Source organism: Balaenoptera borealis (genome assembly GCF_965194805.1).
Source record: "Balaenoptera borealis genome assembly, chromosome: 13".
Taxonomy (NCBI): Eukaryota; Metazoa; Chordata; class Mammalia; order Artiodactyla; family Balaenopteridae; genus Balaenoptera; species Balaenoptera borealis.
In genome coordinates, this window is record NC_138870.1 from 61,228,925 (window position 1) to 61,251,488 (window position 22,564).

A 22,564-nucleotide genomic window follows, 5' to 3' on the forward strand; every position below is an offset into this window, starting at 1 on the left:
ATATTTATATCAGCCACGTAAGTGTTCTACTTGTATGTGGATTTATAGAAGACTCTAAAAGGAAAAAAAAAACGAGGAAATAAAAATCATTAGCTTGATATAATACTGACAGCTAATACTTCTATCATGGTTACTGTTTTTCAAACCCAGCTTGAACTACCTTACATACAGTAATATATTTCAATTTCAGAACAACCATAGTAAATTGGGACTATTATTGCCTACACTTTACAAGTGAGAAAAGTGAGGAACAGAGGGGTTAAATGCTTCTCCTGGGTAAACATGGAGGGTAATGCCAGAGCCAGGAATTGAACCCAAGCAGTCCGACGGCTTGGCACTCCTGCTGTCCACTTCTATGGCTAAATTATTCTTGATTGAACCAGGGGTAGAGTATGTAGCTGTGTTACTTCAAAGCTATGTTTTAACATGATTATTTATTAACATGGTTGTCCCTCCCTTACTAGATTATGAAATTGTGAGTACATGAACCATGTTTTATTAACTTTGTCATATACAGTTCTCAATAAAATTTTTATTATTCCTGAATTACAGCTTATTATTGCTCTGAGAGATTTTATCCAAGAGACTTCTATTTTGAAGTCATTGGTTTTAGATCCACAAAACAAAAAATGCAATTGTTACCTCTAAGTGAAGTATTTCATTCATAATGCTCTTATTTCTTAACTATTTTAAAGGATAAAATAGCATGAATGAAGCAAATTATTTTTTATGGGTATGGAATAATTTTAGAATCATGTGACTTGGTTGAAATGTTTTTTTCTTTCTTTTAAAAAAATACTCTTTCTTACAGGGTGCTGCTTTAATTAGAATGCTGGCTAATTATATGGGCCATTCAGTATTTCAGAGGGGTTTGCAAGTAAGTAAAATGCTTTCTATTTTCTCTTACACTTTTCCTTGTTCCTGCATTTATTTTTTTTTTCAAATTTATTTATTTATTTATTTATGGCTGCTTTGGGTCTTCGTTGCTGCGCACGGGCTTTCAGGATCCACTCCTTGCTGTGGTGTGCGGACTTCTCTTGTTGTGGAGCACGGGCTCTAGGCACGTGGGCTTCAGTAGTTGTGGCGCACAGGCTTAGTTGGTCCGCGGCATGTGGGATCTTCCCAGACCAGGTCTCGAACCCGTGTCCCTGAGATTGGCAGGCGGATTCCCAACCACTGCGCCACCAGGGAAGCGTCTCCTGTATTTATTTTAAAGATATTTCACAGCTTGGGAAATTGCTAATACAAAAATGCTGAATTTGATGGAAAACTTTAAGATGAATAAGGTAAGCAGTGTCTTTCCACATGACAAATGAAAGTGGTAGACAAGATTCCATACCAACCCACAAAACTCCAACTGTTATACCATTTAGAATCTCTTTAATATGCATTTTAAAACTGAAGTAATTTTCAAATATATTATATCCTAAATATTCTATACAAGATTTTATGAAAGTCTGATTCCCTTTTCTTCCATTTAAAAGTTCATATAAAGTGAAAACAAGTTATGTTAGCCTTCTTAGAATTATGTATCTGAGAAATTCTTAACGCTTTTTTTTTCAGATATGTGCCTTTTATGTTGTTTGCTGTTTTAATGTTGACATACATAGACTGTTATTTTTTCCAAATATATTTAAATGTTTTTTAAATTATAAAATGCACTGTTTTAAATAAAGGGGGAAAAAAGAAACAGTTTTATTATAATACATTTATAGTATAAAGTATGGAATCTGGGAGCAGATTCTTAGAAAAGGAGGATTCTTAAATTCTTGAAAGCAAATACAAATATAGAAAAATAGAACTTTTATTCCATTGAATCTGTTGGAGTAAATCATGTTCCTAGCAGCTGTGATTGATGAATTATTTATGATGCATTCTACTTAGAAGTGTCCTTTAAAGTAAATTGATGTTCACCTGAAATACAATTATGCTAAGACAGAGAGAGCAATCAATCTTAGCTGTTCTTAGTAAGCTTTTCATTCTGAAATTTAAATAAACCACATATGGAATCAGGTCATAGTTTAGTAGTGTAATTCTATCTTTACCCAAAATAAACCAAAAGATAAAATACAAAGCAAGAGTTAAATATGTTATGACAAAGCTATAAATACGTTAACACAACAGAGAAAAAATATATAAATTTCTTGAAGAAAAATTTCCCTTACAAAGTTTTTTTACCGAATTGTCCCAGTAGGGGTTGAAATTTACTTTAATCAGCTCTTCCCATTAGGGACACCTTCAGAGTAGCTGAATTCCATTGAACCTGTTTGCCGGGTGCTAAAGTCTCTATTCTGATCACATAGTTAGGAAAATCTTTTTTCTCCTGGTGTGCCCTCCATGAATATCAACTGTGTGGAGAAATGTCCTTCCTTATCCCCACTCCTTTGTTTTTCCCACTGAAGTTGTAGCATGACAGTACAGTTCCAGAAAATATGTAAGCTTTCATAAGGGCTACACAAACTGAATTTGATTTCCTAGTAGCAAGTTGATGTGAAATCATTTTTTGTATACAATTTTTATTGGTTTTTTTTCTCACTTGTGTGTATAGATTTGCTCGGCAGATTGAATAACTATAGTTATGTTATCTGGAAAGGATTATTGTTTTGCAACATTTTTCTTTATCTTGTCACAATTTCTATAGTATGCAAAATACATCAATATTTAATGCACCCTTTTCTACTGACCCAGTCTGTTCAGTTTTATCTGAAACAGTTAGACTGTACCCTCTGACTCCCATTATATTAAACTTTCATTTGAAGCTTGTTTTAATGTGTGTGCCTTTATGCTCTGATACTTGATTTGGTTAATTTTCAACTGTGGGACTCTATGTTTGTCAACATTGCATTTCATTTGCCTTGTGACATCTCATTGATCAGATAGACCTTTATCCTTCGGTACTTCCCTTGCAGCTTTATTTATACTCATCACTCAAACTGATTTAGTGTATCATCAGCAGTTTGGATTAGTTTACAGTAGATCCCCCTACGTCTAAGTGATAAATTATCATCTCTTGTGCATGAAGATGTATGGAATACAGTTTGGAAATGACCTCCTGAACAGACACTTCATGTCATGGTACCGAGTGGTCACAGAGTTGGTATTAATATATTTCCCATCCACGAGGCTCTGGGGAGTCTTGGTTTACATGTTGTTGAAAAAGCTAATCCGGACTGTCAGCGCTTACCTCTGCTGGAAAATCTATTAATTGTCTTTACATTAACCATGGATATTTCTATGTTGACAAATGGAAGTTTATATTTGCAGACAGAGCCAGGGTTAGATTTATAGGTGTAGGCATCCCAAGTTGCAGATAGTATATTTTTCATATATTTTCCCCTCCCTCTCTCCCTCTTCCTCCCTTCCTTCCTCCCTCTCTTCCTTTCTTTTTTCTTACCTCCTCCATCTTTCCTTTCCTTTTTTTTTCTTTTTGTTTTAGTGCTTGGACTTTAGCCGTGATGTTTCACACAGAGACAATAGTATAATGGTGGTTTCTTCTAAAACTTGTGTTCTCTTGTATTTTTTATATCCTAATTAACCATCTTAAGCTCTTTTGGGAACAAGGCAAACATTTTTTACAAATACAACCACAAATATATAAAATATGATATATTTACATGATATAAATTTAAACTATAATATAAATAAATATATGATATATCATAATAAATATACATAGATATAAAATAAACTAAAAATATATTTGTATATTAAATATGATAATAATATAGAAAGATGGGTCAGTTCACATGTTTATATTTAACTTAGCAAGTATTTGAGTATAGATTCAACTACATTTTTCTAACTTTTGTAATATTTTGTATTGGACAACATATTTCAGGTTTCAACTTACACGTATATCCTTCAGTAGGAAGGGACTCCTAGTACCCATAAATCCATTCGATCAGCTATCAGAAAGTCTGGTGGTAAACACTTTTATAGTGAATAATCACAACTTTCCTTGGTCTGATCTTCTTGATTTTTTGGTCCACTTCCCTTATTTCTTGAATTTTGTCTGATGCTTAAATGGTTCAGTCTTGCATAATTTTTAAAATAAGTTGCCTCAAAACTTCTTACAGTATGTAATAGACAGAACATACATTCTCTCTATTTAGAATGTAATAGACAGTATATACAGTCATAAAAATTAGTCCTGACTGCCATTAATGTCAGCTTCCGTTTTGTTTTGATGTTTAAATTGAAAGCGAAACACAGCAAACAAAGCTTGAACCCTTGTTGGATCATGTATGCCACTTGTAAATAATACATTTTTTAAAACATAGAAATGTTTGTATTTTTGCAAACTCTGTATAGCTATTGTTCTTCCATAATCGCTTTCCCAAATCAATAGCTGGCATATTTTGGGACACAAGAGTCAATGGAATAAGTAGGGAGAAACAATTCTTATTCCTGTTTCTAATTAATGATGGGCTTTCTGCTAGTCACTAAACCTTTTGTGGCCTCTGACTTTATAGTTACAAAATGCAAGAGTAGAATTAAATGCTCTCTAAGATTTTTTTCGTCTTTCAAATTCTCTGCATCTAAGACATTTAATGCATTTTACTAGCTAGACAATTTGGGTTTGATACTTTAATTTAGGACGGCTATTTCAATTTGATGGGAAAATTTGTTAACTAGATGTGCAAAAGTGTCCTTGAATCTTCAGTTAATCATCTGAGTATTAAGACCATTTGGCTTTGACCCTGTTGGGAGGGTTGGTGGAGTGAAAGTCAGGACAGCCACCGCTAGATTTCAGAAAATCAAGGAATTTTGGTGTCACAAAGAAACAGCACCCATACACTCAATGTAGCTCTAGTCAGGTTTTGGGAGGGAGTGAACTTAGATGTGGTTGTTCAATTCACCGTCGTAATCCAGAAGTCCTTGAATCACTTTCTTCAGGTGGCCTCGGTGGCACTGTGTTCTGTGTGTCATCTTAGTTCACCTCATGTTCAAACCCTATTACTGTAAGAGTTGCTGAATCTTTCTGAAATTCTCACATTTTTAATTTCCTAGGCTTCTTATTGTTTAAGTACATATATATTAATTTTCACCCATATGTAGCAATGTTTATGTGTATAGATCCAGTAAATTAGGATCTACTTCTTTTACCTTGTTTTTATAATTTAAGCTTCCACAGCTCAAATCCTCATTCTTACATAAGTATTCTAGGCTTATTTTTTAAGTAAATAATTTGGATAAGGATTCTTTTAGATAGAATTGTTTCACATGAACTTAACCTTTCTTAGTTCATTTTTACTTGTTTTAATCTCCCTAGTAACATTTTTTAAATTTTTCTTTGAGTTTTTTGGAAATAAAAGAATAAAGCTATAATTTTGAAATCCTCAGATAACATTGATTGGCTCAGTAGCTATTAAAAAATAATAGTACATAACTACTGCTTTTTCTTTTCAAACAAAACAATGTTGTTTTAATGATTTGAGCCTGGCAGTACCATTCTTCATGTTGTTATGAGGCAATACCAGGGAACTGAAATTATGAAGAAAGGTCATTGCTAAACTTGATATAAACTCACTCTGAAATCCATGTCAGAAAGTGAGTCACCCTCCTGCTTATCCAATGGGGGTAATTCAATATCATTTAAAATATGGTTGAATAAAGAAAGATTTCTCTTGATTAGTATTTAACCACTCTTTTCCATAAGGTAACCTACAAAAAGCTGTTTGCCTCCAATTATCAGGGTGGAAATTGCTTATGCAAATCAATGTAAGGCAATGAGGTGTGGATAAAAAGCAAAAGGGAAATATCATTATTATTGGTTTGTGCTCATAAAATTCTGATAGCCTGAAGGTAATGACAGCACAAAGCTATAGGGATTATTAGTAGCAACAACATACTCAATAACTTGTATTCCAGTGAGAAGTTATATGTTAACGTATGTACACAGGATTTTTATTTGAAAACTGCAAGCTTGTGTTTGTGAAAGAGTGTTTGCTCCCTTGCATGTAGGTTTTTAGATAAATGAAAAGTCAGGAATAACAGAGGAACAGAGACCATGTGTCAAAGTTAATTTCCTTTCTGAAGAGATAGTACTGTGCTTTTATCCAGATGGTAGCTGAATCATGCTTAATCTAAAATTAAATGACCATAGATAGGTTTTGTTCAATTTCTCCGTGTTTCACTTAAATCACTGTGCAGTTTTAGGTATGGTATAGGTAGAAAGGTTAATTCATCATAATAATTTTTTGTGATCAGTCAATACCATATGATAATAATGCTATCATTGATGATGTTTAGTCATTGGATTTGACCGAATTAACATTTAACTTATTAAAGACCAACTACAAAGCTAAAATTAATGAGTATGCTATAGAGAAAAGTATTAATTTTAAGGAAAGATTCCATGGATTTGAGAATCAAGAATACTATCTCTAATAAAAATCAAGTACTTTAAAAAATTAAATAGCAATAGCTATTCATATTTCTCAATCAGAGAAAATAACTTCTATTCCTCAATTTCAATTAATTTGTTTGTATACAGCTACTGACTGAATCCTTATCATTTTGCCTCTGAATTAAATGTTGTTAGTTGACTACTGTGACTATATAGCATTAACTAAAAAGCCTTCATTAGTAATGACATATATCTCTATTTGTTCATCCCACAAGCATTTACCCAGCTTAATGGGAGGCTTTAGAAACTTATTCTTACTGGTTTTCTGTTGCCTGTTAGTTAAGAGCTCAAGATATGTTACTCATTTTAACTCATAGGGTTGATACTATAAAATGATGTTTTTGATATCTTTAAAATGTATTTGTGAAATGATTTGATACATTTGGCTAATGGGTGATATATTCGTATATTGATATGTGTGTAAATGCATACAGATCAGTGAATTGCACACACTGGGGTATGTATACCTATCTGCAAACACTCTCTCCCTCCTTGTAAATGTTACCATTTGGTTAGATTGCTAGTTCAGAGGTACAATAAACTTGCCTTAGAGGCATTTTTCTCTAACCTACTTAGCTCTTGCATCAGCAGTTTTCTTTCATTTCCTTTTTTAATTTATTTTTTCTCTTATTTTATGTTCTCTTTTCAGAATGTTCATGTAATAGCCTAGAAGTATATATTTGGCAATGTTGAAAGTTTTGATGCTAAAGAAACCTTCTAGGTTGGGAAGTTTTTTTTTTTTCTTTTTTACTCACATTTTCATAATTGCTTGGTGGTTCTAGTATATAGTTTAATACTAGTATTATGGCATATATGTACATAATATTTTTAGCTTTTTCCTTGTTGGCAAACATTTAGATTGCTTTCCAATTTTTGTTAAATAAACAACACTGTAATAATTTTTAAATTATAGATTTTCCCATTATATTTTGATTATCTTTTCATCTACATTTCTTGAAGCATATTATCAATTTTTCTTCTGAAATATTAAGCCAATATATAATGGTAGAAATAAAGTTTGAAAGTTCTCTTTTTATAACACAATAAGCAAACAACATTGTGTCTTATTTTCAAAATAAATTTCTTACTAATTTAATAAGTAAAAAATTGCTATTTCAGTGTATATATTTTTATCACAACTGAGGTTGAAAACTTTTCATATATTCTCTTGCATTTCACTCTTATCACTTACTTTTTTATGACATATTTGTCCATGTGTTTATCTGTTTAAAAAACTGAAGTTCTACTTTTTTATAACATATTTATAAATATTCAATAGTTATAAAAATAATGAACCATAACATATTTATACAACTTCTTTTCCCTATCATATCTAAATGTCAAAATTATTGTTCTGAAAAACCGTATGTTATAAATTAGTGGCTTAAGAGGAGGGCTATAAAGACCTATCCTAAGTTATGTATTTAGAACCTATCTTACAAAAGGTTCAAATGTATTCAAAATTCCATGTTGATCTACCTCTGTGTTTCTGTCTATGGAAGAGAAGGCTCTGTGTTAGTATGACACACAAAGAAATGGGGATATCCATTTGTCATCCTGCATCTCATTTCCTTTTGCAATCATTCTCTTGTATTCATCTTTTCTCTTCTGCTCAAGGTCTCTCTCTATGATTATGTTACAGATCATTTTTCCCCCCTTAAGAGCAATAACTCATTTTAGTGTTAAAAACTTTTCTTAGTGCTTTGTGCTAATAAACCAAAATTGTGATTTCTCTTGCTGCATCAGCTCTCTTTAGTTTTATTTCCACGTTGTTCACCCATCAGATATGTTCAGTTACTCATTTATTCCACACATATTTATTACATAGCCACTCAATGTTAGACACTATGATAAATACCAAGCATTCAGGGCATGCTACACACAGCAGATATGCCCCCTGATCTCATGAATCATATCACTGGATAAGATAGATGCTAAAAAGGAAAAAAGCAAATACAGGTCTATTTACTAAGTGTGATAAATGCTAGGCAGGAGAAAAATCGGATGTTGTGTGATAACATACGGGTGGGTGGGTCAGGTAACTTTAGGTTAGGTGTTTAGAAAATCCTTCTTGGGAAGAAGGCATGTGTCTTCAGTTCTGAAGGATGAGAAAGAGGTGGGGGTCCCGGGAGATCATTCCAGAAAGATGGAAGGGCTTGTGCAAAGGGCTGAGGGAAGGAACTGAGCATTTTCAAGGAAAATAAAGAAACTAGCATAGATGAGCAGCGTTAGTAAAGACAAGAGATGAGGGGGGAGAGGAGGGCAGGAGCTAATTGTGGGATGCCGAAATGCACTGTGCTTAAGAGGGTTGGGTTTTATTCTGAGTGCAGTGGGAGGCTATTCAACAGTTTTAAAACTGGAATGTAACATGGCTCTATTTATATTTAAAATAGTTATCTGGCTAATTGTAATAATACATTGGGATTGGAGCAATCAGCATACCGAGAGAGGAGGAATCAGGTAATAAAATTAGGAAGATATTTCAATATTCGGGTGAGAGATGACAGAGGCTTAAATAGTTAGCAGATGTACAGAAACATGGATGGATTCAAAATGTTTTTTGAAGGTAGAACGAAATGGACCTTGGGATAGATTGGGTGAAGAGTGTGGTAGTTGAGAGATGAGGAAGAAAAAGTACCTAGGAATGATTCTGAGGTTTCTGGGTTGAAGGCCTGAGACCAAGCCCTGAAGGGCTGTAGCAGTTGGAGGTTGAAGGAAGAGGAGGGGCTGGTAAAAGAGACTGAGGTGGAATAAATAGTCAGAGAGGCAGGCAGAACACCAAGGGTATGGTGTTACTCGTGTCAAGAAAAAAGCCTATTTCAAGAAAAAGAAAGTGATTAAGGAGGTTAAATGCAGCCAAGGGGTAGAGCAGAATAAAGACTAAAAAGTGTTCCTTTTGGCAATTTGCAACTTAATGACTTTAGTGGAATGGGTTAGTGTCATACAGAGTGAAGTAAGTCAGAAAGAGAAAAACTAATGTATATTAACACATATGTGGAATCTAGAAAAATGGTGTAGATGATCTTATTTGCAAAGCAGAAATAGAGACATAGATGTAGAGAACAAATGTATGGATACCAAGGGGGAAGAGGGAGTCCGGAGGAATTGGGAGACTGGGATTGACACATGTACACTATTGATACTATGTATAAAATAGACAACTAATGAGAACATACTGTATAGCTCAGGGAACTCTACTTAATGCCCTGTGGGGACCTAAATGGGAAGGAAATCCAAAAAAGAGGGAGTATATGTATATGTATAGCTGATTCATTTTGCTGTACAGTAGAAACTAACACACATTGCAAAGCAACTATACTCCAATAAAAATTAATCTAAAAAAAAGAGTGGATGGGAAATACCTCAGTAGAGATAGTGTATGTAGGATAAAATTTTTTAAATTTGCCAAGGAAGGAGATCAGAAAAACAGGGTAGGTAGTTAGAGGAGGATAAGGGCTAAGGAAAGTTTCTGTTTTGTTTTTTAAAGATGGGAGACAGTTGTACTCATTTTAGGCTGGTAGAGAAGGAGTCAGGACAGAAGAGTTTGATAATGTTGCAGAAGAAAGAGAGAACTGGGACTTTGGTTCTTGAGACAGTAAAAAGACTGGTCTTTGATAGGAGAGACCCTTCCAGTAAATTTGGAAATTGGAAAATAAAGGAGTTCATTTTCTGATGAATTCTATCTTTTTTAAAAAATTAATTAATTAATTAATTATGCCACACCTTGAGGCTTGTGGGATCTTAGTTCCCTTACCAGGGATCAAACCTGAGGCCACGGCAGTGAAAACGCCGAATCCTAACCACTGGACCACCAGGGAATTCCAAATTCTATGTTTTTAGTGTTATCTGAGGCAAGGTCAATAGCTGAAAGTGAGGTAATGCTGCCCAGTAGACAGATTTGAAGGCTGAGGATTGGGAAGAGTAAGAAGGCACGGCTGCCTGATTTTATTGATTGCCTATTTGAGTTTGGTGCTTATGAATTTATAAGAAAGCACAGGGGCTTTCCTGGTGGTGCTGTGGTTAAGAATCCGCCTGCCAATGCAGGGGACACGGGTTCGAGCCCTGGTCCCGGAAGATCCCACATGCCACGGAGCAACTAAGCCCGTGCGCCACAACTACTGAGCCCCGTGCCACAACTACTGAAGCCCGTGTGCCTAGAGCCCGTGCTCGGCAACAAGAGAAGCCACCGCAGCGAGAAGCCCACGCACTGCAGTGAAGGGTAGCCCCAGCTCGCCACAACTAGAGAAAGCCTGTGGGCAGCAATGAAGACCCAACGCAGCCATAAATAAATAAATAAATAAATACTGTGAACCAATTTCTATTAAAAAAAAAAAAAAGAAAACACAACTGCTAAATTGCATTATTTTTTCCTGTGATGCTCAGCTGTATGGGTGCAGGTTTGAAGAAGGCAAATACTTGAATTCATCCAGGAATGGGATATTTGCCAGCTAGTCTAATTGAAAAACAGAGCTGCAAAGGAGATGAGACTGTTTGTTAGGAATTAAGATAAACTGTGAGATAGCAGCTGGATAACCAGGGAAACAAAAGCAGGAAGAATCTGATAGACAAATACCCGCCATTAATAATGTTAACAGTAAATAACGTATTAGTAAGTGTATATTATTTTAACACTGAATAGAAGAAATCCCCCATGCTTCTGAGCATATGGGAAATTTAATCTGTCCTTATGGAATTCCCCCTGTGTCATGCCCATTAATAGGAGAATGTTCCAGGGAACTTTATCAGGCCAGAACATACAGCAAAGAACCGTCTGTTCCCATCCACACTGATAGTCAGTCATATTAGTTTCAGGAAGGAAGAGAGATAGTGCATGCTGCTTGAATGTTTGGTATGTATCTTGTCCAAGCCTTGCCTTTCTGGTCACCTGAAGATTAGTGTCTTTGCTGCTTTAGTGCTCCCTTAGGTATGGCTATTTTGTGCTGAGGAACCTAACTAGTGCCCCCATTTCATGGGCCCCTCCCCCCATTAGTGGTCTTGTCACCTCAGTAGACCTCTGGGAAAAACAGAATTCTAGACCTCACAGTCTCTTTCTTTCTCCAGACTTGGATAAGGGAAGGTTTCTAAGCTTTTCTCAAGTCTAAAGAAGCTTTGATCTCAATTTTTTTTCCTTGCAATTTTACTTTTTAAAATTAAAAAAAAAAATGTCCTCTGAGCACTTTCCTCCTACAAGTTAGTCCATTTAATCTCCTTGGGCCTCTAGAACATTTTGACCTCTCTTGGAGGTAGGGTTGAAGAAGAAGATGTTGACTCTAGACTTTTTTCCCTTGAGCTTGATCTTAAAATAACTAAAGTTTCTTGGTTTCTTTGTGTGGCAGGCTTTTTTCTTCCTAAGTGCTTTACTTGTTTTATGTCATTTTCTATGCACACTGTTCTCAAGTAAGTGCCGTATTATCTACTTTTTCCAGTTGAAGAAATTAAGGTTTAGAGAAAATAGATATCTTACCCAAGATCCCATGCCTGGTAAGGATTGGCCTGAATTCTTAGTTTTTCTGAATATGCACACTACCTCTTTCTCAACTGAGTTTCATTTTCTTCTCAGTGAGTCACCAGCACGGGGGGCTGAGTGAGAGAACTCCATGTACATGGCCTGCAGTCAGTGGGTATCTTGATTTACAAAAGGCAGTATATTCTTACCGGCCAGGATATACTTTATCTGTTTTGTGAGCTTGCTGTGGTCCAAACCCTTTACCAGGGCATTCAGAAAAAGCAATTCACAAACTTCAGTTTTACCAATAGATTCATTTTATGTCTCAGTAATATTTCAAGCTAGCAGCAGAAGTGAGAGGTGGGGATATTTTAGTACCCCAGAACACCCCTATAGACTTAACATTCACGCTATTTTGCTGACAGGTGTAGGACCCTGTCAGGTTGTTCTGGGATGGAGTATAAATTCAACAGTGGCAATATTGCGCCTCTGGTGATGCTCTTGCATGTTGGAGCATTGATGGTATGATCTATAATTGGTAAATAAAAGATAGGCAAAAACAGAACTGAAGTGAGAATACGCCATTGTCTGTAATTTCAGGCAAACAGGCAAAAAAATCTTTCATGGGCTAGCAGGTTGTTTTGATTTAAAATTTTCTGGCATATTTCACAGCCCTTTAAGAAAGTATACTGATTTTACAAAATTTACACTCATTAGGTGGAGTAATGGATTTTTAAAACATGTGAAATGCCCTTTTGTTCCTATGGAAATATCTGAATATTCCTATATCTAAGTAAGCAACTTCTGAAAGTAAATTTAAGTTAAACACATATTTAAAATCTCAAAATCAAAATGGCCTGCAAACAATGATATAACTGACTTTTCAACTATTATCATCGTAGCTATTCAAACAACTTTCCTTCCTAAATTCCACCTCTTTTTTATTGTATCTGGTGGTCAGAAACTGCTGTACCTCAAAATGTTTGGTAATGGTTTCTATTTTACTGGATTTCCTCCTTGGAAACTTGTTATAATTTAATAATTACTTATTCCTTTTATCCTTGGTTCTTATCTAGTAGAATTAAAATGTAAACATTCTTTTATTTTGCATAATGCTTTTTCAGTACTTGGCTACTCGTTTTTACTTAATTTCATAATCTCCAACCAGTATTCAGGTATTAACAAAAATAATATTTTGATCTATAGCCTAGCTTTCTTGTGTTTTAGTTGGTCATCTGTCACTGTTTTAGTCTTTTACTTCTGTTTCTCAAGGTCAGGGAATGTAGAAACATCCTCTGAAATGCATGGCCAGGCTTCAAATGGGTTTTATCCAACCCTTGTGTGACATTGCTGTGATCTGGCAGCTTTTAATCTGCTTTTGTTGTGTCCATGGATCCCTTTAAGATCACTTTACCCTAATAATGCCCACACTTACAAATATTTAATTTTAGACCTTATAGTTCCCAATTTAAAAGCCTCTGCTCTAGAAGCTTTGTTTAAGACACAAGTTTTGCAGAGTTTTATTTTTTATTCTTGTCACTCTCTGTGCACTCCTCTCTGTGGAACTTTCATATCTTTTTTTCCAACCTTCTTATCTGCCTCTTTTTTTTTAAACTATCCACCTCTTTCCTCCATACCTAATCATATAAAAGCCCAGTTGATTTACTAAGTAGAACTGGGTGTTCTTTGTTTTACATTTTGCATAAGTCCTGAGAGATTGTTTCTATTTTTCTTGCTGAGGAAACCAAGAAAATGTAAGACATCTTTGTTTTGTATCACCCATTAGTGTTGTATCAGTCAGGACTTTGGGTTGCAAGCAACAGAAACAAACTCTGACTAAATTAAGCAAAAAAGGAATTTTTTGGAAGGATGTAGGGCAGTCCTTGGAATCATTGGGAAGTGTGGAGAATCAGGCTTACAAAACAGATAATAGGAACTAAAGGAGACGCAGAAATTAAGAAACCTAGCCAAGGTCATGTCATAGTACTGGCTGGTTCGTTTGCTGCCATTAGCATGACTGTATCTGGACCCTCGATGTCACCATTACAGGGGATGTAATTTCAGTGATTGCTGCTCCTTTGCATTGATCCTGTAGGAGTAACAGTCCTGGGATGAAGTATCCACTTGTGTCCATGTTTTAGCTGACAGGGAGAGTGGAGAGGATTTAGAATTTTGTCCCTTCCATTTCAAGTGAGAGAGCCCTCACTTTCCTCTAAGATTCCATGATGAGTTATCGCCCTCATATAAAAGTGGTGTTTAAATACCAGAAAGCCAAAAGAATGACAAATGCCCAGTACAAATATTTTGAGGTACAATTATTCTTAATAGAAAGGAACAATACTTTAAACCCTTGCTTCAGACTTCTTGTCACATAGTCAGAAAAATCAATGCTCGATTTACCTGGCATTTCCCAGACTATTCTTGCAAGTAGAAGGGATCCTGCTTCCCAGTGTCACTGAGGCCTGGACTTGCATCCCTCGTCTCATTGGAGAAAACACTGTGGGTGGTCTACCCATAAGCTAGTCTCCTCTTCTTTCTTATTAACCAAATTTTGATTTTGTTTGCATTCTCATCCTCATCTATATAATCATATACTTCATAGGACTGGGTCCTGACTTGTGCAATCCCCCCCAAAAAAATTTCACTAACAGATTTTGATTAGAGCACATGATAGAATTCGGCTAAATGGGAAACGTGGGGAGTTTGATGTAGGATTTGAGGGAAAGTTTTTCTGATTCTTAAAAAGAGATTCTCAGGGAAAATTTCCATATTTTCGTCTGTGCGATGTTACATCTGAATGCATGGGACTGCTACAGCCATCTAGCCCCAAATCTGAGGATAAAGCCAAAACTTAAGTAAAGATGGGGCCAAAAGAATTCCATAGGAAAAGAGCTGCGGCTCTATCTTACCTTCTTATAGTAGGAAAGAATAAATCTTGTTATTAAAAAAAGTCATCCCAGGGTGGATTTTTTGTTATTTGCAGCTGAACACATACAAGCCAGTCCATACCTCTTTGATTTTTATCAAACTGTCCCTCCGTGTCCTGAGGAATAAACCATTTATATGGTTGATCCTCTGTTTCAACATGCTGAAGCGCTCGTTAATAGTAGAGCAAGTATTCCATAATTATTTCCACATAAATCTTAAAAGATAATAGTGCTTTACTTCCTCAGCTCACTTTTCACTTTTCCCCTTGTCTTTATTAGTCCCATTGGCTTTTATATATAAAATGTTATGAACCGTGTCACTTGTTAGCAAGGAAAGTTAAACAAAAAACGGTCTCATACCCAAAAGTTTACAGTCTTTTGATGACATCAGAGCCAATTGCACATATCATTGCAAGTTATATATCCGACAAATACTGAAATAATAAATTAAGTATTTAGTGTTTAAATATAACATTTAGGGGGAACATGATAGGTACAAGAAACCTCTCTTTACTGCATTGTCAGCTGTCAACAGAAAGGCATATTGCATAAGGAAAGTCAGAAATCACACAAATATATTGAGCATCTACTGGGTACCAGGCTGGGCACATAGATGCTGGTTAAATAGTGGTAAACAGAAATCACAGGGTCCTCACTCTCATGGAGTTTACAGACTATATGGGCAGTCAAACTAGTAAACAGGCAATTATAACAGTGTGATAATTGCTCTTATATGGTGACGCATGTAAGAATATAAGAGGGGTGCTTAACTCAGAATTAGGAAGGGGGTGGGAATGGGCAAGAAAGGATTCCCGAAGGACATGCAGACTTGAGTCCTGGAGATTGAATTGAATTTAAATGGGCAAAGGGGAAAAGGGTGTGTAGAGAACTGCTTGTGCAGGGAACTAGAAAAGGGAGAAAATATGCATTAGACATCTGCAAGAAAGTTGAAAATGGTTAAGTTGAGGCAGGGGGCCAACAAAGTAATGGATGAGATTGGAGAGGTACAGAGAGACCAGACTCTGAGGGACAACTTTAAGTTACATTGAGGTATGTTTGGACTATATTCTGAAGACAGCAGGGATTCATATGTATATCTGATGAAAAGTATTCATTCATGACTGCGTGAAAGAGATTAGATTTGAAAGGGACAAAGCAGAAGTAGTAGCAGTCGTAGTCATCTGGGCAAAATACTGTAGAGTGGCTGTCAAACAGCTAAAAGGAAGGGGGAATATTAGGGGGCTATTTAGGATGTGGATCATTACCTGAATGTGGTGGAAAGGGAGAGAAAGGCATCAAAGATGACTCCTTGGTTGAGGTGGATGGAAGGGTCATCCCTGGGGAAGGGCTCCCAAAAGGAGCTGATATAGGGGAGGACAATGAGTTCAGCTTTGAACATGACTCTTAGTCAGCTGTGTGTCGTCTCGTAGATATTGGATTTAGGTCAGCAGATGTGTGCACAGATATGGGGTTTGGACATGGGCCGGAGTCTCTGAGTTCCAGTGTTTTGATTTATTAAGTGTGGATGATAACATCTAACTCATAAATGTCATCTTGGGATTGAATGAAATAAAATATAAAGCAACTTAGTGCTAAAAGGGAGGCAAATATTGTTTTCATGTACTATGTTCTTTAATTATTATCGTTAATGATGCTTTTGCTTTTGTTACTCAGTTTTCCAACCTGTAACCTGAAATGATTAATAAGATTATAGCAGCTACTGTCTATTGAATAGACATTACTGTGTTAAGCATTCTTCACTTTTTAACACTGTACAGATATTAAAATCATTTATTTCTCAGAAAAATTCTATGCAGCAGGTACTTTTATTATCCTTATTTTCTAGATGTGAAGACAGGCACAAAGGGTTAAGTGACTTGCCAGAGATCATACAACTAGGGAGTGTTGGAGTATGGATGTGAACAAAGACAGACTCCCATTCCTGCACTTTATGTATCAGAATATACTTTTGCTTAACATGCTTTTAACTTTTTTTAAAATAAATTTATTTATTTGGCTGCACTGGGTCTTCGTTGCTGAGCGCGGGCTTTCTCTAGTTGCGGTGAGCAGGGACTACTCTTTGTTGTGGTGCGCGGGCTTATTGCGGTGGCTTTTCTTGTTGTGGAGCACGGGCTCTAGGTGCACAGGCTTTAGTAATTGTGGCACGCAGGCTCAGTAGTTGTGGCGCACTGGCTTAGTTGCTCCGCGGCATGTGGAATCTTCCCAGACCAGGGCTTGAACCCGTGTCCCCTGCATTGGCAGGCGATTCTTAACCACAGCGCCACCAGGGAAGTCCCTGCTTTTAACTTTTAATCAGTTTATATTGTTGGTTATGTTCCTTAAGAATATTCTAGTGGTCATCTTTGTTTTACTCTTTTCAACAGCTCTACTGTTTCTGAAATACTTTGTATAGAGAACCCACAATTCTCTTTACAGTGTTAATATTAAATCATTCTTCTACTTTATATTATGTCAAATCTACTGTTGATTGATTTTCATACACATAAATATAAATATAAATTTTCATTTCAGGTTCATAACTCCAGCCATTTCCAAATTCAGTGACTTGTAGGTTTGACCAGAACTTAAAATCTTATTCAATCTCATACCAAATATTTGATTCATCTTATCAACTGGTTATTGTATCAAGACTTCCCCAGTTTCAGTCACAGAAACCTTCCTACACAAATCACATCTCAGTATTTCTAGTTATTCTCAGTAAACTTTTCTCCACCACTGTTGCCCCAGCACCTGGTAAGCTGCCTGGCACACGCAAAGTGCACCATACATTTTGTGGAATGGACAAATAAATAAATGATTGATCATCAAAAAACCACACTCACTATTGTTTTAAGTGGTTTTGTTTTTCTACAAAGACAAATCAAAATTTCCTCAATTCAAAATATGACTATATTTGTGCAAGAGGAAGGCTAAAATAACTAAGGAAAACATTTGAGTTTTATAACGGAGAAAAGAGGTGACATATGTAGGATTCCAGTAACACCCGAAAACTGGGGCTGCTGGGAGTCCAAGAAGGCATGTGATCTGCCCTGAATACTGAGGCAGACAAGTTGGAGCGCCTTCCTAAACTTGGATAATTGCCATTTCAGGCTGCTTGAAATGTAAATTTGAACTTTATTCTGAATTGGGGAGGGAACCAAGAGCTCAAGTTGATGATCAGTATTGGGCCAAGGTCAACTCATATCATGAACCGTTGGATTTTTATGATCTGTCTGTGAAGAGAAACCTGTAGTTATGTATTGGACCTTTCAAGGTCTATGTAGTATTCCTTTGTTCCCTCTTTTGGATTATCCTAGCAGCACTATACATAAACAGAACCCAATAATAAATAGTTCTAATGTTAAAACTTTATTATTATAGCATTATTATTATTTATTTAAAATAAAATTTTAATTTATGTTTCATAATTCCTATTTTCCCCAAATTTATTCACTTGAGTGCTAAACAAGCATAAAAAATAATTCTGACAACTAAATCTGAAATAGCCGATTTAAATCCTGGTCCTTGAGTTCTAATTGGAAATGCCTCATGTGGCATGTTCAAAGCCAAAGTTAGGATTCAGATTGGTCATTCAGGCTTGTAGTTTTTCAGTAAAGTTATTCCTAACACCTGATGACGACTATGAATTTGTGGTTGCTAAGTTAGTGTTGAGTACTGCATCTCTAGGAGTCTGATTAAGTGGGAGTTGCCATTTGCTGTGCTGTGAGTTACCGAGAAAGTTGAATCTGTCACAGGTGGTGCTACAATTTGTATTTCAGAAAATTTGCTTCCCCAACTTTAATTATCCCCAAAGTATTCCACTCTACATAAAGTACTGAAAGGAGTCAGCAAAATTTTTTCAGTTTTAGTACTATGATGTAAATTAAGATTTTGTCTACTACCTAGGTGTTGTAGAGATAATGGAATTTCAGATGAAGGAGGGGACACTGTTTCATTATATAAAACACTGTTTTCTATTGATTTTTCCACTTTGGATTCAGAAAAAAAAATAATGCCAAGTAGCCGTAACTAAGTAACACATTCACAGTGACATAAACCACGCTTCTTAGAAGGGAACAGACATGAATCAGATAGAAAGTATGTACGTTAAACTACTAATGATTGAAAATGGGAAATGTGAAGTCCTAAGCTTAAAAATATTAAATAAACTTAGGATTGACCTTTTCTTATTAAATATTAATATGTGTTTCAAACTCATGGAAATATGTATATATCATTTTTGTATTAGGTAGCCTGTCTTTGCAGAGAGACAGGGAACTGCACGAGTTGTGGAGATAGTCATCACCTTTTTGGCAAAACAATCCCTCTTCACATCAGTATATATCGGTCAGGTTGTTTTTTTCCTTTTTCCATAAAACAAGATATTTTTTTCAACACTTCAACATGAAAGCCTGATGAGAAAGTTTCCCCTAAATATTTCATTGCACAGGTAGTTTCTTCAAAATTGCCTGAGTTTGACTTGCTAAATTAGAGGAAGATCTTTGACCCTGGAAATCCATAAGAAGTGATTATGGCTATGAAAATAAATTTTAAGAGATTAGTATTGTTTGATGATTTAATTAAGAAATATGCTATAGTTCAATCTCTTTGGAATATTTTAAAATGAGATTCTTCATCTTTTTTGCACGTCTTTATCTTTGTGTTAAGGCAGTTCCAACAAATGGAAATGGTTAACCGAATTGAGAAATAAATGTGTTTAGTGGAAATTGCTTAGCCTTTGAATTATAATTACAATTTTATATTCTTTGTAGGATTACTTAACTATTCATAAGTATGGCAATGCAGCCAGAAACGATCTCTGGAATACACTATCAGAGGTAAAGTATAGGAAGCTTGAAAGCCAAAGCCTCTTCTTGAATATTTGAATTGAGTTTATAAAACATTCATAACTTTTATTGACACTGATGGTTTGTTTTTACTTTTTATATTTCCCTTTTCTTGATATTGGTTTCTTGTTTTATATTTGATGTATTATATTATAAGGATTATGAGGTTTAAAATTAATTCAGCTACAATGGTAGTTAAAGATACCTTGCCTACTTTCAAACATGATAATACTTCTGAAATATAATTTTAATAGGGTGTCAGATATTCATGTTTGAGTGAAATATGGATGGTAAAGAATTTTTTCTCTGTAAGTGAATAACAAGTATTTAAGTTTAATACTAGACATACTGGGGATACTTAAAGATGCTGCAAGTAAGTACTTGCTTTAACAATAAAATATATTTTACCTTCCATTAGGTAAAAACTTTAATGTTAATAAAGTTTTTATTTCTATGTATATATATATATATATATATATATTCATGAAGCTTAAGCTAAGGCAAGAAGATTAATTTTACTAACACATTATATTAGTTTCACCGATTTTAAATGGTTTCATACTTAAGTAAATCATAAAAGTAAATATGAAAATGGTTTAATGTTAATTATGTTTATAGTTTATGTTTATAAAATTAATTTTTACAATTTTGGTTATAAAGGCTTTAAAAAGGACTGGAAAGTATGTAAATATACAAGAAGTAATGGATCAGTGGACACTCCAGATGGGTTATCCTGTTATCACCATCTTGGGAAATGCAACAGCAGAAAATAGAATAATAATTACCCAGCAACATTTTATTTATGACATCAGTGCTAAAACTAAAGCACATGAACCTCAAAATAACAGGTACAACTCTGTTGTTTATGTGAAAAAATTGCTTTTGTTTTTTATGTTTCACTTTGCATTTTAACATTTTAAAAATAATTGATAACAGAATTATGAAATGTACTTGAAATATAGTTTTCATTTCTTTATTTACATATGGTATTTTCATTTTGAACTCTCTTTTACTCCCATTTCCAGATATTTTAACTATCAAGGTGGCAGCATGCTAAAGTTATTTTGTTTAAGAAGACAGGATTTAAATTATCATGGTCATTTAAAACAATAGTGTGTGATTTTGTTTTTTACTTTTCCCTGTAAACGTTTGTTGAATTAAATTTAAGAAAGTTAAAGTACTTTAAAGTGGGTTAAATGGTATTGAGAAAACTGAGATTTGTAGAATAGACAAGAACAGAAACTAACAATCCAGAAAGACTAGTTAAACAATCAAAACCCCACAACCAGACTAAATAGTGTCTGAGCCAGAGGAACTCAAACTAGATCCATTTAAAATGGTCTAAGTATCAATGCCACTTAGTATCAAAATACATTCTCTTCCCTCACTTTTAGTGTTTAAAAACCATTAACACAACATACATAGAATTTGACTTGTTGTTACTTTAACTTTCATTTGAAATTCTTATTTAATTACTGAAAATTCAGCATGTAGTGATTCTTTTCTAGTTCATGTTTTCCCACTCTTTTGTACTTTATTAAAGCTGAGCCAAGGAAAGATAGCAGTTAAATCATTTCATTTTATTTTTTTCTAAGATATCCGGGTAAGAGGTTGGGATCAGGACAGGGAGGGATGGAGGTCAAAATTAATAAATAAAATGAGGTGTTGGGGTTAGACTGCTCATGCTGTCTCCCATCTGGAATATTAGGAATCTGATTTTATCATCCATCAGTATCTAGGATATATGAAGCACGCATTAAGCTTTCTTTGTTATCTCTAAGAGGAATGAAAATCATACCTAAGTAAGGTAGCTCCAAGGCAGGGTCCAGGTAGAAGTGACTGAGAAATTCATGAATGTTTTCTGGTGACTAAATTGGGAACCCACTTAAAGTATTGTCTTAAATCTCCTGCTCATTATATACACTGCCCTTCAGCAGACTGCCCTTGTAATCTAACGGTTTGCACCTGTGGAATACAGGGTATTATCCTGCCATGCTGTCAGGATGTGACTCTGTCAACCCTTCACCCAACCTGGATTCCTCACAGCTGCCAAACACTGCTTCTGGTCAACCACCGCCTGGCCCCAGGTGAAACCTGCTTAGGCATCAACCCTGGCCTTGTCAGGAAGTACATAAAAACTACTTGACTGTGGCAAAGTTAGAGAGACTCAGGCTTTGCCTTTGAGAATGATCATTCTTACACAAGCATCACTGATGCAGAAAAACATAAAGAACATGCAGATGACAGAACAAATTTTGAACAAAAATACTCGGTCAACCTATAATATGAGCCAGATGTATCGGCCGCAAGTCTGACTCTTTAAAGGAAGACTTTCTCCCAGGCTGTATAGGTATATATACCTATACAAAGCTTTTACAGAGCTTTGCTTTTGCTGGAGTTATAAAATCATATGAATGGTTTTGAACGCTGAGAACTTGGCATAGAAAATATTGAGTGAGATAATGCATGGCATTCCATCAGTCTCAAAATTTATTTTATATCTATTTTGAAATAATAAAGTTTGCAGTTAAAATTTTAGTATTCAGTTTTATATTATTGATAATTTAATTCACTATAACATTGTGGTCAAAGCTTCAATACCAATTCTATCTGCCCTTTGTCTGTAACCTTCTTAGACCTTTATCATATACTGCAAATAGTTAATGCAGTAAAACATAGTGCCCATTTATGCCAGGAAACCCATGAATTGTGGATATTTTCTGTGACAGTATAATCAATTCTTTGTCTTCAATTTTGTAGAGGACACTGGAATATCACTACAACATGCCTAGAACATTTTTAATGTATATAGTAATCATATTTTTCATATGTGGTAGCTATATTACAGAATAGAAAGGAAAGATCTTTATATAATAATTGCATAAAGTTAGTTGATATGTGAAAGTGAGTAAAATATTTGCTAGCATTTTGGTAT

General features: G+C 35.1%; 1 protein-coding gene across 1 annotated transcript in view; it reads left to right on the forward strand.

The window, feature by feature from the left end:
- Nucleotides 1–22,564, forward strand: part of TRHDE (thyrotropin releasing hormone degrading enzyme) — a 416,748-nt gene that overhangs the window by 280,237 nt on the left and 113,947 nt on the right. Inside the window, exons 7-9 of the mRNA XM_082351569.1 lie at nt 812–877; nt 19,555–19,620; nt 20,290–20,477. Of these exons, the coding sequence (XP_082207695.1) occupies nt 812–877; nt 19,555–19,620; nt 20,290–20,477 (320 nt within the window). The remainder of the gene's footprint in view (nt 1–811; nt 878–19,554; nt 19,621–20,289; nt 20,478–22,564) is intronic.